Raw genomic sequence first — 17,671 nt, 5'->3', positions numbered from 1 at the left:
AGCGGCGTCAGCGCCGGTATGAAGGAACCGCCACCTTCTCACTCCATTCGCGGCAGCAGAACCCTCATTTATCTTCCCAGACCTGCAATCTCATTATGGCGCCGTGAAGCGGTTCTGTGACAGACGGTTCAATCGTTGTGAGACGAGCAGCTTTTCTTTGGTCCTTCTGTCGCTTTGTTGTAGTTTTATTGGAATATTCTGCAGGAAAAAAGCTGCAGCAGATCCTTCACCTTTGAGGCGCTGCCTGTTTTCCAGTCGGGGGTTTTAATGAGGGTTAATAAAAACAGAAATCCTGAATCTTCCCCCTATAGTCGGTTAAATCACAGACCGCTTTGTTTAAAGGAGGAGGGGAAGTTTGTGCGTTGGAAAATGTAACACTAAGGTTCGAGGTAGCAGGTTGAGACATTGGTGGTGCTACTATCCTGCAACCTTTAGATGCTTCCCTGTGTTTTCCTCTCCGGCTAACGGCCCACTAGTCTGATTCAAGGAGCCTCTGGAAGCTGTAGGATGAGAAAAGATCATTTTAATAAAAATCCCTTTGAAAAAAAACACAACTTAGAACAAAAAACATTTTGTCCCTTTTTAAAAATCTGATAAATTAATATCAAACTTAATTTAAGCAACTAAAGTCTGTTTTTTATTTTTATTTTAAAGGCACACGGTCCCATCCAGCAGCAATAAGGCCTCGAGAAAACAGAGGAACTGGCCGAACAGTCGCAGGGTTTCATGAAAGCCGTCCTCATTTCTTCGTGTCGGTCAGGATAATGTTTGCGGTGACAAACATGAGGCAGGAGGCCGCCCACGCCACCACAAACCACACCCAGAAGGCGTGGCGGAAAGGAGAGCGGTGCTTGTTGACGGCGTCTCTGCCCATCACCGGCTCCAGGTGGCGTCTGGCGTAAAACACCAGGAACGCCGGGATGATGTACTGGATCCCTGTCCCCGCGTACGACCCCGTGATGCCCACCAGGGACTCCAGGTTGTGCGTGCAGAAAGCCACAATGACGGGCGGCACCAGAGTGATGAGGGGGAACACGATCCGGTCCACCACCCACGGGTAGGTGCCCCCGTCCCGGTGGAAGAGCGTCTTCCAATTGTTTCGGAGCGTCACGGCGATGATGGGGAAGTTGGTGCTGATGGTGAAAACCGGGAACAGGCCCAGGAAGTAGCGCAGCACGGGGATGTCCAAGACGTTGCAGTTGTCGGTGAAGTTCAGGGTGTACATGTCGTGCAGCAGCGAGCTGTCGAAGCAGAAGATGGCGGTGAACGACAGCAGGACGTAGAAGCCCAGGATCAGGACGTAGTCCGCCAGAACCAGGGTACCGACTCGCTTCTTATCCGAGATGGGCGTCACAAGCGACGGCAGGGAGTGCTGGCACATGAAGGAGTAGACGCACACCCCGAACAGGTTGGGCACGCCGGAGAGGTTGGCGACAGGAGGGCGGCCCTCTCCGGCGCCTTTCCCGATTCGGATCAGAGCCAAGATGATCATCATGGTGAAAGCTGCGGAAACAAACGAGAGATTTAAGGGACTGGATCCATCAGTTCTACACACCGTGATGCATCAAACGCTCAGAAACTCATTCTAAGCAACGCCCCCTGTGGTCACTACTGGTACAAAAAGGGTTAAACTACCAGCTTATTATTATTAGAAAATAAAACCTCAGACTATAGAACAGGGCTGAAAGTTAATACATCGCCACCTTCAGGACATTTAGAAGAACTACAGCTGACAGACTTTGGTTAAAACCAAACTAAACATTACGGGCGCACCAATAAACAGCGTTTTTCTTGTTATTAGTAGTTTTAATTAGGATTTTCACTGGTTTAGCTCATTGAAGTTAAATGTTAACCTTTTTATTTGACCAACGTTTTGAACCGGCAGGAGTTTCAGAAAATGAACAAAGATGAATTCTCTTTAGGACAGCTGATTGCATCGACTCATTGACTCTTCAGCAATCCCTCACACTAAGCATGCTTGTAGCGACAGTGGAGAGAAAAACTCCCTTTGAACAGGAAGAAACCTCCAGCAGAACCAGGCTCAGTGTGAGCGGCCATCTGCTGAGGCCCACTGGGGTTCAAGGAGAAAGAAGCAGACATAGAAAAAGAAGTATAGATACAAAAGGCAACTGTCAACCAGCTCCACAGGCGGCCCCGTCCAGGAAAGAGCAGCCAGGCAGACAAGGTCCAAGGCAGCTCCCATGTCAGAGGATGAAGAGAGCACATCCAGTCAGTCACAGTAAGAGAAACAGGACTACACTGAAAAACAGGCAGATCTCCAACATCTAGAAACAAAGGTGTTGATGGCAGCAGCACAGCTGATATTTCTCTCCAGGATGGAGTCACAGCCAAACAGGAACAGACCAGAAAAAGCAGAGAGAGCAGAACGTTAGAGATTGAACTAACAGATTCTGCAGAGTGGGAGAATAGAGATAGAATGAAGCAGAATGATGAAAAAGGGGTCCCTATGTCTTCCAGCAGTCTAAGCCTATAGCAGCGCAGCTAATATTTCTCTCCAGGATGGAGTCACAGCCAAACAGGAACAGACGAGGTTTAAAATAATCATTTGATTGTCATAATTTTTGTCCTAAAGAGAATCTACCACTCCAGAAAGGCAAATAAAGAACAAACTAATCCAAACACTAAAGAACCATCAACTTTATAAACTCAGTGCTGAAAATCTAATTAAACCAACAGAAAACAAAAGTGTGTCTGCTATACAGTTAAAACACCAGCCAGGATGCTAAAATGTTAACTTTATATTTAGAGACGGGTGGCCCATAGGGGGCGCTAGGGTGCTATTGTCCCTAGATGTGGAGGGGAAAAGCCATAAATAATAAATGTAGATTTTAAAAGTATTATGGATGTCAGTTCTACCTAATAGTACGTGGCTACATGTAATATAAATGATCAAAACAACACTTCTACCAATTAACTCTCATTCAACAAAGCATTTCCACCGAAAGAACAAAGTATTTCTCTTCTTGGGCGCTCATTCAAAGCGCTGCTGATTGGCCAAATAAATATTTGGCCAATCAGCAGCGCCAAAATGAATGGCTTTGGTTGATGTAGCTAGTAGTCAGTCAGGCAGTGAAGTAGAGATTATGGCGACGACCTCAGATGAACTTGAAGAGCAGCTTTCAAGCAATTCAGTGAGATCTTCACTGAGTTTTAACCTTTCACGACAAGGACGATGGTGGAAAAAATCCACGTAAAGGAGCCGAGACCTGACATTCTGAAATAAATTTAACGCAGTGAACCGAAAAAAAGTTAAATCCTACAACCAGACTTTTAGCAGGAGTTGGTTCCAGCGTAAGTCGTGGCTAACAGCCTGTGGGGGCAGCTGATGCACCTTTTTGTTTTTCCTGCATTCTTTTTAAAAGTGACCGAGCTGGAAAAAGCAAAAGGAATATAGTTTACTTTTTCTAGATTTTTGTTAATTTGCAACCAAAAATAACCTCTTAATAAACACATTATCAGAAAATAAATATTTTTTTATATTAAAAAAAGTATAAAGCTGATTAATAGTCTCTCCATTATTAAACTGCCACATAATTTCTTTAGGTTTGTCACACAATATTGGACCGTGCAAAACACAGATTACCTTCATAAAGCATTAGAAGGGCAAGATTTATGTACTAAAAGTAAACCTACACATAAAATTATGTTTTGTTTTTCTAAAGTGTTTTTATAATGTTTTTTGTTGTTGGCATTCATACAAATATACTGGTAACTTTGTATACATTTGATTTAGTGCTGTCAAACTATTAAAAATTTTAATCGCGATTAATCGCATAATATCAACAGTTAACTCAAGATTAATCGCAAATTAATCGCATATGTTATCTTTTTATTTTATTTATTTTATTTGGGCATTTAAAAAATGCAAATGTGCAATAATGTAAAAAAAAAAAAACTTGCTTATACAATAAGTTTTTTTTTATTATTATTTTTTTAAAGCACTTTTAAAAAACTAGAATAAAAATATCCTGGTTTAAATTCCGGCCAATAATTATTCAAAAACTGTAAAAAATTACAAAACTACAGAACAGTAAACAGTACTTCAAAGAACTCCATAAAATTAAGTTTATTCTCAAACATAGGACAAAATAAAGATGTTAAAATAAAGTGCACATTCCGTGAAATTCAGACTTAATTCAAATAAAATGAAGTTACTCACAAAATAATAAATAAATCAAACGAATTTACAATAACTGGGCTTTGCAGTCATCTCAGCAACATAACATTTTACATGTAGAACATTTTCAAAATCCTTTAATATTCCTTTGATCTGAACAGGAAGTGCAGCAGCAGTGCATTCCACATGACTTAATTTATTTCTTTGTCTTGTTGGCACTAAGCCAGTGAGACGCTCGTTTCTTCTGGACTCAGGTTTTGTCAAGACAGCCTTCTGGGATAACTTTAAAATGAAACTTATCATTCAGGATACCTTGTCTGCTGGCCATTTTTGCTCATTCAAAGCACGGGTCTGTTACACCTTGCTCACACTGGCTCCGGTGCGGTTACCGAGCCGACGGAGACCGCAACTCCCGCACACCCCCTCTCACACAGCCCTTTTGACTACGGTGCGGTGCGGCTCTGCGGCTCCGGCAACAGGTCCGGAGATTTAACAGAAGTTCACTTGAGTTCACGTAACTTCACGCGATAACACGGCCCAAATAAGGATATTTGCGAGAGCTTGTTGCGGAGGGCTCCGGCAACCGAGTGTCTCGGTAACCGCAGCCGGACAGCTCGGCAGCTGGTGAGAGAGGTTTACGTCTTTTTAATGACTTGGAATCACTGTGGCGCCGCACCCACCGCACCGCAACGGTAAGACCGGAGTCTGTGTGAGCCTGGGGTTATGCTGCGGTCTCTCCCAAAACTTAGCGTTCCTGAAGCTACGGAAAGCGCCGAGGGTAAAACAAACAGTACTGCGGAAAAATAAAGAACAAAAGCGCACGGTGCGTTTGTTTTGATGCACGATTAACGTGCGTTAAAAAAAAATGTGCTGCCCCTCGGGCTGCTGGGGGGGGTGGTTGCGCCGGCTGCGGTCTGCTCTTCTTGCGGTTTTGCGCCGGGCGGCTTTTCCGCTCTCGGGCTGATTCTGTGCGCGGTGTGTTTCGTTGCGCGCTGTTGGCATCGGTCTCGGTGGGGTGGGGCTGCGCTTTTGGCCGGGGGGGCGTTTTGGAGGGGTCCCGCGGCGCTCGCGGCCGGTTCGCGGCGGATGCGCATGGGCCCCGGCCGGGGGCGGGGCCACCTGAGTGTTTTTCCTGGGTGGTGCGGTCGCGGTGGGTGTTGCGGCCGGTCGCCGGGGCTTGGTGCTGGGGGGCGGGGCGTGTTTCGGTGCTCTGTGGGGCTGGGGCGTTTCGGTCGGCGCCGTGGGGGGTCTGGTGTTCGGTGCCCGGCCCTACTTCGGGGTGGCTGGCTGCCGGCGGGGCCCGCGGACTCGTCCCCGCGGCTCCCCGGGGCGCCGGCATGGCGGTGGCTGGGGGGCTTCTTCGTGGCTGTCTCTCCTCCTGCCTTGGTGGGGGTCTGATTTCCGGGGCTGGCCCCGCCTTGGTGCCTTCGCTTCTGGGGTCCCCTTGGGTGCTTGGGGCTTTGGGTCTCCCGGCGCTGGACTCAGTGCTCTGGGGGGTGTGCCTCTCCGGCTCTCCACAACCACTATTGAGCATTTTTTCTATGGTTAAACTTTACATGCACAAGTTCACCCTCACAAACAACTACAGGTGCTAGGCTTCAGGTACTTAGAGATTCACTTCCAAACAGAAACCCCACATTCATATCTTCAGGTAACACAGAGTACATGTCAGACTTAATAATATTACTTTAGCGATAGTTTCAAGGTGTTTGCTTTATTGTATGTCTCGTACCATGTCTTTTGGTTGTGCTGTTCTTTTTTTTTTTTTTTTTTTTTTTCCATCTCATTACAGGTGTTGAAGCAGACTGAAAATGTTTTGTCATTGTCTCCTTCCTATCTCCTCTTTCTTTCATCTTTTGTCCTGTTTTTTTTTCTTTTTCTTTTTCCTTCTTCTTCTTCTGTTTTTCTGCTCTACTTACATTGCAGTGTCCATATGAACTGTAAAACTCCCTGCATAATTATAATAAAGCAATTTATATACATGAAACAAGTGGAGCAGTATGGCAATTGCGATACCGCTACACTTGTGAAAGTAAAATCTGTTGGGCTCCTTTTGGCAACAAGACAATTATTCTTATTGCCACCTTGCTAGACAGGACACTGTTAAAAAAAAAAAAAAAAAAATGTCGGCGTTATAGTCTAAAGCAGTTAACGTGTTAATAACGCTTTAAAACTGACAGCCCTAATTTGATTATTTGACTGACATTTGACTAAAGTAACACAAATGTCCTACTTTCTCTGATAAGTAATAAATGAATAAACTGATGTTGAATTAGTTTATTGTTAAAAAGTCATTAGTTTAGAGCAGAGCAGAACTCTAGCTTTGAATGTTTTCTCTTAAACGACCATCCTTTAAATCCCGCCATGAGGCAGAAGCCTCTGTTCCTTCTAATTTCCTAAAACAGCCTTTAAACGGGATCCAGCTGTTTGTCTTGGAAACTTGAGGCAGAAAATGTGCAGCAGGACGCAGCGCTAGAAGTCAGGTAGAAGACAGACGAGCCCCAGAGTGTCTGCGGCTCCTCGCCTCCCGTCTCCAATCGATTTCTGGAGGTGCGTCTCTGGAAACCAGCGTGAGCGCGCCGAAAAGAGTCCCCGGCCGCAGCGTGGCGTCCTGTTAAGGGCTGACAGTCATCTTTCCTCCACACAGACACAATCAGCGCGTGACAGCAGGTGTTAGTCATAGCCTGAGGATGGCCAGCAGCCAGCCGGGCTCCTCAGCTCTCATCACCGGGCGTCCTTTAAACACGCTGACATTCAGGAGGCCACACATCCACAGAACGCTTCGTATCGGAGCCACACACCTTCAGCCCTCTCTGTGACTGAACTCACGAGTCTCACTGCCTCTGAAGGAGGCTCCAAGTCGACAGCCTAGACGTTTTCTCAGCTCAGAATTTTAACGTCCGCTGGAAGGGGACTCTGAAAACGCCGCTGTAGAGCAGGGAGAGTAATCTCCGTTTATGAAGATTTCAATTTTACAGAATCTAGATTTTTTCCACTAGTCGACTCCTTTGGGCTTCCACAGCTCAGAGTGACATCAGTTCATCACATTTTGGTCTCAGATGTCTCGTAATTAACAAACAAGCTCTCTGTGTGATTCAATTACTGCAAACATTTAAGGACGGATCCTCAAAGACTCAAAATCCACGCACAACAAGTGAACGTGTTGCTGGTGATCTACAGAGATTGCTGCTGTTAGGACGTGCAAAGCCGCTTTGGTTCCATGAAGCTCGAAGCCATGGAGTTGGAGGTGATAAAGATTATAATTATCTCAATAAAAGAAGGATGATACTAGGTAAGGCTTACAGAGCACTTCACATTGGGAGTCCAACTCAAAAGAAAATAAATAAATAAATAATTTAACTAAAGTTAAATATGGGGGGCATGATGGTCTAGTGCACGGGTAACCAATTATAAATCAGCGGGGTCAGAATAAATAAATCATCAACCAGTAAAGGTCCAGAGACGTTTTTAATTATAATCTGTTACTTTAAACAGAATTTAACACAGAAATAAAATAAGGTTTTTAATGCATCCATGTTATACATTGAGTTTTTCAATTAAAAGAAAAACATTTTTTAAAAATTTAACTTTTTTTCCCCATTTTAAATCTAAAGCGTTTTTTAAGTAGATAACAACAATTATTTAGTTTGGTTTATAGAAAATTTCCTGAGTTCCATATTTTATAAAACACCTGAACAGGCCTTTTTTGTTTTTTTCTGTCTTAATGTTGGCAGTGGGCTTTAGGCTGCCCTGCAAGGCTTTAAACCTGAGTTTAACCAGAGACTAAGCCATTCTCAAGCACATATCAAGGTGCTCATTTTGAGCCTGGCCAGGGTTCCTACAGCATAAGGTTTAAATAAGTTAAATTCAAACGACTTTTTAATGCCACTTGAAATAAAAATTTAAGACCAAATTCACAAGAAACACAAGAAAAACCTGCTTGCGACAACTTAACCCAAAGGTTTAATTTAACATAAAGCACTGCACTAATGTTTCAGATTTTGAAAAGCTTCCCATACAGGAAGAAAGCTAAAAACACACAAATGACAGATATATTTTAACAATTATTTAACTGAATTCACAAACTTTGTTTTAGCAGGGAACAAAACAAATCAGTTTTAAAGCCCCAACATAACCAGTGCTAAGTCTTTTTAGCAGCTATTTTTCTTTGTATGGTTTTCTTAGTATGTTTGATTTGGTGATAAGTGGAGGCGTTGCAGAGACAAGGGTGGAACTAAACTGAGAAATACCGGCTGTTTCTCAGTAACTCCATTTTGATGCTTTGTGTTTCGTGCTTCGCATGTGCGACTCCACTGCCTTAATTCCCATCGTTCTGAGCTTGAATGACTTCTTGCCCTAAATCCACTGAGCCTCATGTATGTTCCCTGGTTTTAGCCATGGAGAAAACTCTTGGCTGGAGACAATTATGGTTACATTTACACTTGCTCAGATTTTGCAGACAAAAAGTTAATGGTGCATCTCCCAAATGTCACGGCCGCTACAACGCTTTTATTGGTTCCGCTATCGGGACGGAACCAATAATGGCGAGCTGTTTTTTTTTTTTTTTTTATAAAAGAAAAAAAAGTCAATTTTAACGTTTTATTTAGATTACAAAAATAAATTTAAGACATTTTAATACCAATTAAGGCCTTAATTTTATTTTGAAGAATTCAATGCCTTTTAAGACTTTTTAAGGACCCGCCAGAACCCTGACTGGATCCAGATTTATTGTTGATTCTGTTCATGGTGGAGAATCCTGCTTCACAGCAGCAGGTTGAGCCAAACATCCTCTAAATGTGCAGGGTCATCTTTGAGCACGCCATTTCACTTTTCTTTCACCAGTTCACCGCAGTTCTTCCAGCAGTCCACACTTTCTCTGCTCTCTTTTTCTCATGGTCTTCTCCTTCTTTCCCATCGCCCGGCTTGCCACAGGTTTGCCTGCTGTGTCTAAAAGTAGCAGCAGCAGCAACCCAGACTGACAGCTCATTGGCTCATTTGGATCACGTGCAGCCTGGAGCCGGACGCTCCCCAGGGCTTTACCGTATTAACAGGAGAAGAGGCGCAGGTGAAGTTAGACACTGCCGTCGGACAACATACAGAAATGTTTTTAATGTTTTGAGGTTGGGTCTGGATTAGCCAGCAGGTGGGTCCGGATCCAGACCGCAGCTCGCTAATCTGTGACCTCTGACCTAGTGGTTAGAGCAGTGCGCTTGTGCTCTGGCCCAGTATGACTCCCAGTCTCCACTGTGGGTGGAACATCCGTAACCCCACACTGCTCCTCAGACTCCTCAGGGGGAGGGGTTAAATGCAGAGATACATTTCTCAAATTTGAGATCAATAAAGTTCAATTATAAAAATGATGTCTTTCTCTGCTGAATAACCCATGAGATGAATCGATGCATTTTGATTTTCTGCCTTTGTGTAGTTTAGCTTAAAGGTGATACCTAGAAGTTTAACCCCTCCTTGTCCACTCGTGTTTTCCCCGCTCTCCTTCTGTACCGTTAGCCAGCTGGTTGGCAGCTCCACTAATGCTAATGCTAATGCTAACCAAGCCAAACATGAACCTGCCTGTTCAGAGGAACAGCAGCTCAGTCCCTCTGCTTCCATAAGTCAGACAGACGTTCAGCCTCGTTTTGAATCTTTTTAAAGGAGCCATTTCTCAGCCATCTACTGACGGTAAAACCGCTTAAATCTAGCAGCTTTATAAGATTTACTAAGATCTCGAAACGCTTGGGCTCCGTCTTGCATGACTTTAACCTGCCAGTCCTACCGGTGCTGAATCCTTTCATTCCAACGCTGGCATCATAACCAGAGGTAAATATCTGGATATTTTTGGACCCGGTGCAACTTATTTAAAAAAATTTAAACCTTTATCTGCATCACTCTAGACATTCTGTGCATATTTTTGTTTTAGAAAAATGAATTATAACCATAAAACCTAACTGTACCTTGTTATTTTCCTGTAGGTGTTTGTGTTGCTTAGTTACCCCGGTTGTGCTGTGATGGTCTGATTAACCAATATTAACACATTACTGTCTGTCATTTCTTAATTAGTTCAGTGAGGATTTGTTTTTCCAGTCAGATGGTTTGTTTACATGTTTTGTCTGAATTAATTCAACTATTTAGGTTAATGAATCCTGTGACCCCGCAGCTTGGAAGTTCTCGTCTTTGCAGGTTTACCTGTTTGCATTAAAAAGGCGGGGCTTCAGCTGAGCAGGTCAGATAACCCCTGTTATCTGCTATTATGACCTTTAGCTAATTAAAGGAACAAAGTAAATAAAAAAAAAGGCTGTATCAGCTCATTAGAGGTGGACAGGTCCATGAAATGACTCAGGATAGCATTTGATGTTAAATCTGGTTGAAAACAGACCATATTTTTCATGTGCCATAAGTATAAAGCAGCTAGATCTAAAATAAGGAGCACTGTGGGTTTTCTGCACCCATCTCTGCAGTCTGGAAACCTATAAAACTAGGCAACAAAATTCAAATTTTGGAGCGTTTAGAGTAATTTTCAATCTCAATCTGTTACTGAAGAAGCTTCACTGTTAAAGCTTTTGAATAAAAGAGAATGAAAAATGATCTGCAGGCTTTAAAATACATAATTTCTCACTTCAGGAGAAGTTGATCTCCAAAGAAAGGAGGCAGCTCCAATCTTCACCATCGCAGAGTGAAAACCTGTTGCTGATTGTTCAATATTTAATGCATCTTTGGCTTCCATCCAATGTAATCTCAGGCTGTGGGGAAAGCTTTGCTACTCCCAATTTAAACGTTAACCCTCTTATTACGGAGAGGTCGGGACGACGGGCAGCGGACCAGCTTTCAAGGACAAGCAGCCTCCTTGTAATATCATCTGCAGACATAAAACGGCGTCTTGTACGTAAGAAGTCTTTTGTCTGAGCTACTCTTAACCTTTTTTTAACATCTCTGCAGTCATCTGTCTGCTCCTCTACTCCAGTTTTCAATAAAAGAAGCTAAGAGTAGAGAAGAGGAAGTTAAAGGTGCAGGACGGGAGGAAGGAAGCTGTTCTCCTTCATCTCTAACACTCAGGGGCTTTCACAGGAAGCAAAAACGCTTTTAATTAGGAGGGCCTGGGGCTAGCTGGGTGTTATCGCATTACTTAAACCACCTTTTCTACTTTGGTCAACATTAAGATTCTGAAATAAAGCGGTCTGGATGTGAAAGAAAGGTTTTTAGAGTCAGACTCCATTTAAATCTCAAATCAAGCCGACAGTTTAGACGATTTGATTCAAGATCGAGGCTCATTAATGCATTTTATTTAACATTTTGTTGTTTAAGGGCATAAGTTGATCTGTTGTCCAAGTCCAGATCTGGTCAATGGTTTGATAAAATGCTATTTGTTATATATATCAGGCTGCGTTGACCAGAAATCAAACCACCATTACAGCTCCTAATGATCAACAGACAGCCTCACCATGTTTATCTGCAGTGACCTCCGGCCTGTGCCTTATTAACCCAACTTCATTCATTAGTGCAACTAATCAACGACAACTTCTGGCATCAGTAAATCACCGTGCAAAGCCAGATTAAACTTAACCGAGCCACAGACTGTCACTCCGACCGAGTCGGATGTTTAACCTGGTCAGGATACGGTGACGGGCAGCGCTTTCTGTTCCCCTTCAGTACTTCCGTCTGTGCTAAGAAGGTAAATCGAAGAGCAGTAAAACAGCCACAAATCACGACCCCCGGCAACTCCAGCCGCCAATCTCGCAAAACGTGATTTATGTTACCTGAGTAGCATCGTCAACGACCTTGTGAGGAATGCTTCAACTTAACGACGCCCTGGAGGAGACTTCTACAGCTCTATTGTCTCCGCCGTAAAACACAAAGAGCCAGCAACTTACTTCAACGGAAAAAGAAAGATGGAAATCCTGAACTTGATGTATGCTTAGAAAGCAGCTGACTCAGAGGTCCGCCATCTCAAGCCTGGAGGATACTAAACATGGAGCAATAAAGCAGAGAAGGAGAGAAATCAGCATTTTAAATGCAGTTTTCTGACCCACCCAACCTTCCCTCCAGTGGTTTTACAGTAAGACGATCATCTGATCCTGGATTAAGACAAACGCTCCAGTTCTGACTTTATCACATGAAAGCAATCAGTTCTGGTTTCAATGGTGAGCTTGACGCTTTCTCGCCAAACATTCAGCCATCTCTGATTGAGCTATCAGCCGCCACAACACAGAGGAGCATAGTGGGTTATGGTCATATATCCTCCTTTAGTGTACTTGATGTTCACAAGGACCATCTGGTTTCTGAGCATAAATCAGCCTTAATAGAGCACGAAGGAAAATACCCAAAGAGTAAAAGCCTTCCTATTAAACACAAACAACGCTGAGCACCAAGAAGGAACGTTCAACGATCTTGACCCATCTATGTTCAGAAAAAAACCAACCATAAACAGATGGGGTGGACTCAGATTTCAGCTTCCAAACACCTACAATGCAGCATTGAGGTGATTCCTTCCTGCTATCATCCCAACAACTTGTAAGGCCAACAATACCTTTCAATGACCCCCCCTTCAGAGACATAGACAGGTATGGGGCATTGCAGGCTAACAAAGAAGCCAAACGACCTCCATTCCAGAGGGGTGGACCCGTTCATCCGTTTCTATTTGCATGTCTTCTAAACAAAAACCAGGCTTTGTTGGGCTGCTGGATAAAGCAACTCAACGCTATTTCTGACATTTTGAATTGAAAAAGCTTCCTGGATGGGAAGAGAAACATTTTCATACTTGGAATAAAACTCCAGTGGATTATTTTTTTTTTTTACTTTTTTCAAAATGTCCAATAGAGACCATTGGACACAAGAGATCAACCGATCTGGGTTCTTTAAAGCCGGACCGATTCCCAATAAAAGCTGCAAAGCTTTTAGGCCGATTCACGAAGCCAATATTGCTTTTTCTCCATTTACACAATAAAAATGACTAAAAAAGTTAAACAGGTCTCAACTTATACCAACAAAAAAAACATTTATTAACACAAAAAACTGTTAAGAATGGATAGCAGGGAAGGGAAATGCACATGCTTCACTGAACTGATAAAGACTTGAAATTATCAGCTAAAAATAGGATGCTGCTGTTTGAAACCAATCCTGGTAACAGACGCTCACTCAGCTCTTCAACTGACAGATAAGAACGATAGAAAACTAGCCAATCACATGGCAGAAAGTCAAAGCATTCAGGTGTCTAGAGGTGATGAAGATTACTTTAAAGCACAGACTGATGAGCTTCTCTTATCGGAAACTGATTTCTTGTTATTTTGACCTTTTTTGCAGGTCATCTTTCCCCCATGGACTGTATGGAAGGAATATTAATTGGTAAACTGAAGGTGAGCTGGTAAGAACTCCAAAAAAGTAAAAAAAACAATCCACTGGACTTTGTTTCCAAGTTTGAAGACGTTTCACTTCCCATCCAGGAAGCTTTTCAAACCAAAATGTCAAGAATAGCGTTGACTTTGAGGCTTTATAGAGTGGACCAAAGTCTTGTTTTGGCTTAGAAAACATGCAAACTGGACCTGAAGAACAGGAACGCCCCTTAGGAAGGGGAAGTTTTTTTCTTTGGTTTCTTTGTTAGCCTATTTTTTTTTTACTTTTTTGGAATGATTAGGACCTGAATGATTGAGAATCTTCACCAGCAGCTGGTAGGAGCAATTCTCTTTCCTCTGCAGTCCTTTGATTATTGACTTCATATTTTTCCACTTTCTCAAATGAGGACGAGGAAAAAAAAGTAACGTTTGAAAGCAGAATCAACCCTTAGAAGAATTAAAGCTACAGTGTGTAATTTTCAGCGACATCTAACGTCCAGACTGCAGACCGCAGCAACATGAACATCTCCCCCCCACCGCTTCTCCCCCCCAACAGTACGGCGAGCGTTACGGGACAAAATGTCTTCCACGACGTCCGCATCACCTACCTTCTCAAGTGATGAGGTTTGTTTACATAGATAATATTAATACTGCCATCTATTGTTCAGTACCGTCTCCGTTCATCTCTCTCAACTTGCCGTAGTTACTTTCGAGCGTAATGGGCGATCTCGCAATCGCTAGTTTGTTGGCTCTGCGCTGCCGTAGCGCAAAGATGTCTGCCTCCATGGCTGCGAGACCCGCTCCTATGTAATTATAAATAACGAATTTTAAGGCAACGCAAATATTAAGGTTAAGAGGCTGAGCTCGTAGATGATGATAAATAACAGTTATGTATAATATATTACATTTCTGACTGCATATCCCTGTAATTATTACACACTGTTGCTTTAAGAACTGAGACCTTTTAGAATAGAATCAGAAAGAACTAAAACTAAAATATCTTGGAGTACTTTCTGTCCGTTTCTTGTTAGTTTTGATCTTTTCAACATTATTTTAAAAAGCATCATTAATCGTCATTTCCCCATCCTCATTCCCTTAACATTTAATAGAAAGTCTTTATTTATATTTTGCGACCTCCTGATGGTCAAACCAAGCATAGTGTAGGAGCGTTGTCATCAATAGCTCTCTGTCCAGCAATGGCCTCAACGGTCACTGGATCTCAGATGACTGGAGAACCTTTGGTTCTGGAGGGTTGCAACAACCACATGATGTCACCTTCTCAATATGGAATAAACCCTTTAGAAAATGTGTTGAACCTAGCTTGAATGTTCAAATAAAAAACAGATTATACCTGTTAAAGGAAACCTGAACTCTACACTTTTCTGAACAACAGGTTGGTCCTAAAACCCCATTATCAAATAGCCATTTATGTATTAGTTTATTTCAAAAAAGAGATTTCAAAAAATTAAAAATGTCAGAACTAGCGTTGAGTTAGAGGCTTTATAGAGTGGACCAAAATACAGCCTTGGCTTAGAAAACATAACTTTTTTGGAATGATTATGACCTGGATGACTGAGAATCTTCACCAGCATTAGTTTAGTTTCATCTCTACCTTTTTCTTCCAGGTCTGCACAAATAAAAAAGAAATAGCATCAGATCGGGAGTTGTTACAGGAATTAGTGCTGAGATCACCAATGAATGTTTTCTTGCCTGGCGCGTTTATCAGTTAAAGGTATACTATGCTAACCTGACAACAGCCATTTGGTAGATCAAGCTCTTGCCAAATCCGGTCGGGAGAAGGGCGAAAACATCGTTTCCACCAACAAAAGCCTTCAAAGCCGTTCTCTGATGTTCTTTTAATGAAACAATATTAGATAGATTGGACAACACAGAAGAAATAGCAGCATCAATGCTAACGCTTGCTTCCTCAATGCGAGCCGCCATTGTTGTTGGAATCTCACGGTCGCTTCTCCACTACTCCAGGACACACCCACCCTGCGTCCTGATTGGACAGACCATAAATTCGGTTGGGGAAATCACTTTCAATGAGCGGGTTCGCAGATGTATGTGAGTGGAGCTGGGCGGAGCGAGACATGCATCTGGCTGTTGTCAGGTTAATACTATGCAACCGGAGTTGATTTTCCAGCGAGGCTCCCCCCAGAGGGCGAAAGTAAAAGTGCACTGTCGTAAATATGCTCAGCTGTTCTCCTGGGCGTGTAGCAGTTCTCGCCATAAAGCAAGACCGACTCTCGCGATGTACGAGACTACTGAGCCTGTGGGTGCGGGCCGAGGGCTCCTGCGATTGCAAGTACTGTATTTCCCCTACAGACCACCAGGGCGGCCGAGAAAACCTTTGTTCGACCTGAAATGACTCATTTAATCATCCAAAACGTTATGAAACACATTAATTAACAGAAAAATGTTGCATAGTATGCCTTTAAGTTCAAACACGTGTGGATGTTTAACATCTGGGAAAATGGGAAAATGGGAAAGAGAATTTGACTTAGAAATTGAAGATATTGATTGGCTCAACGTGTGGAAACTACACCAAACAACTACTGGCTCAAGGACATGGAGGGAATTTGCCTGGAAAAATCTAATACGATTTTTTTATTACGCCAAAGTCCAAAAGTAAACAAATGCATAGGCATCAAGAATGTCGGAGAGAGTGCGGGGAGATAGATGTCAACCATTCCCATGTTTTTTGGAAGTGTTCAAAACTTTTGGAGTTTTGGGAAATGGTTTGCAGTGTATTATGTGAAGTATTAGGGAATGTAATTCTAAAGAAACCTGAAAATCTCTATTTTTCCAATTTTGGTGATGATACTATCCATGAAAAGGAAAACTATTTGGTAAAAGTGATGTTGATAGCTGCAAAGAAATCTATAACAAGGAAATGGGGGATCAAAGGACCAATGGATCACGACGATTGAAGACATATTTCTCATGGAAAGACTAAAACACAGACTGGGAAAAATGGACATTATATAAACAGAAAAACTAAAAAGAAGGTGCTACCCAGACATGTTCATATTAGTGTACTTTGTTCCTTTTTATTTGTATGTACATTGTATGATCAAAAATAATAAAATATAAGTGACAAAAAAAGTAGTAAGGTACCCTCACAAGAGATAAGAAAAAAAATGTATATTTTCTGTCTCTTAAAAATGAATTTAAAGACAATTTCGTCAGGATTGTTTAAGGAAAACATGTCTCCTTTACAGGCATGTCAAAGTGATGACAAACCGTCTGCTACTGAAGTCCTGTTTCTGATTCAGTGTGCGACTTTAAATGTAATTTTTTCAGCACCTCTGAACTGTGATTCTGCAGCACAGTTCATTAAGGCTGCCTCATATTTCACTGTCGCCCTGTGAGCTGACTGCTGAACTCCCAATACAACAAACCACCAGAGTCCCCCTGACCTTCATACCCGACGGCCCCCTCCCTCATTGCTTCAAAATGCCACCATGTGGATGTTAACATGCCTGCGGGCGCCTTCCACTCATGGTATATTGGATCAAACTAAGCATGTGAGATGGATGGTATCGGGGCTTTTTTTTCCCCTCTATGAAGGTTTTTGTTTTATCTTTTGAAAACACAAAAGGAAAGACTTCTTTTAACTCTGACGTAACATTATGCACAATTTATAACAACGCTTAGAAAAGTTTCATTTTCCTAATATCAAATAAAAGCAACAAGCTTCACATGGTTAAAAGCCGGAGCAGTGGGTCTCCACCTCCATTGCGGTGTCATGTAGCGCTGCAGCTAATGGTGATTGTGCTAATTGATTAATCCGTCGATTATTTTTCCATTAACCTCTTAATAATCAGATGGTAAAAGGTTCCTTGAACATTTTTTTTTTTTTACAGAATTTAAACCAGGTGAAACTAAAACTTTTCCATTTGAGGAATTCTAGATAGAGCAAATTGAAGGATAAAAGCGTGTTTTCATCTTAAATGCAAAATGTTTATATGTCACAATTTTGGTGAAATACGTTGCTTTAGTGCAGGGGTAAACAATAAAAAAAATCAGCGGGGTCCAAATTAAGAAAATCAACATCAAGTAAATGTCCGGAAACATTTATGATTATAATCTGTTACTTTAAACAGAATTTAACACTGAAATAAAATGAGTTTTTTTTGCATCCATGTTATACATTGAATTTTTAAATTAATAAATATTTTTAAAAAAGAAACTTTTTTCCATTTCAAAA

General features: G+C 42.2%; 1 protein-coding gene across 1 annotated transcript in view; it reads right to left on the bottom strand.

Annotated features, from left to right (window-relative positions):
- Positions 1-559: 559 nt before the first annotated feature.
- tmem104 (transmembrane protein 104) overlaps positions 560-17,671 on the bottom strand; it is a 97,479-nt gene continuing 80,367 nt past the window's right edge. The window contains exon 10 of the mRNA XM_038305676.1: positions 560-1,503. Coding sequence (XP_038161604.1) covers positions 740-1,503 — 764 coding nt within the window. The 3' untranslated portion in view covers positions 560-739. The remainder of the gene's footprint in view (positions 1,504-17,671) is intronic.

Source organism: Cyprinodon tularosa, unplaced genomic scaffold (assembly GCF_016077235.1).
Source record: "Cyprinodon tularosa strain WSP-4 unplaced genomic scaffold, ASM1607723v1 ctg560, whole genome shotgun sequence".
Lineage (NCBI taxonomy): Eukaryota > Metazoa > Chordata > Actinopteri > Cyprinodontiformes > Cyprinodontidae > Cyprinodon > Cyprinodon tularosa.
Note: the sequence above shows the minus strand (reverse complement) of the source record. Positions and strands in the feature narration are given on the sequence as shown.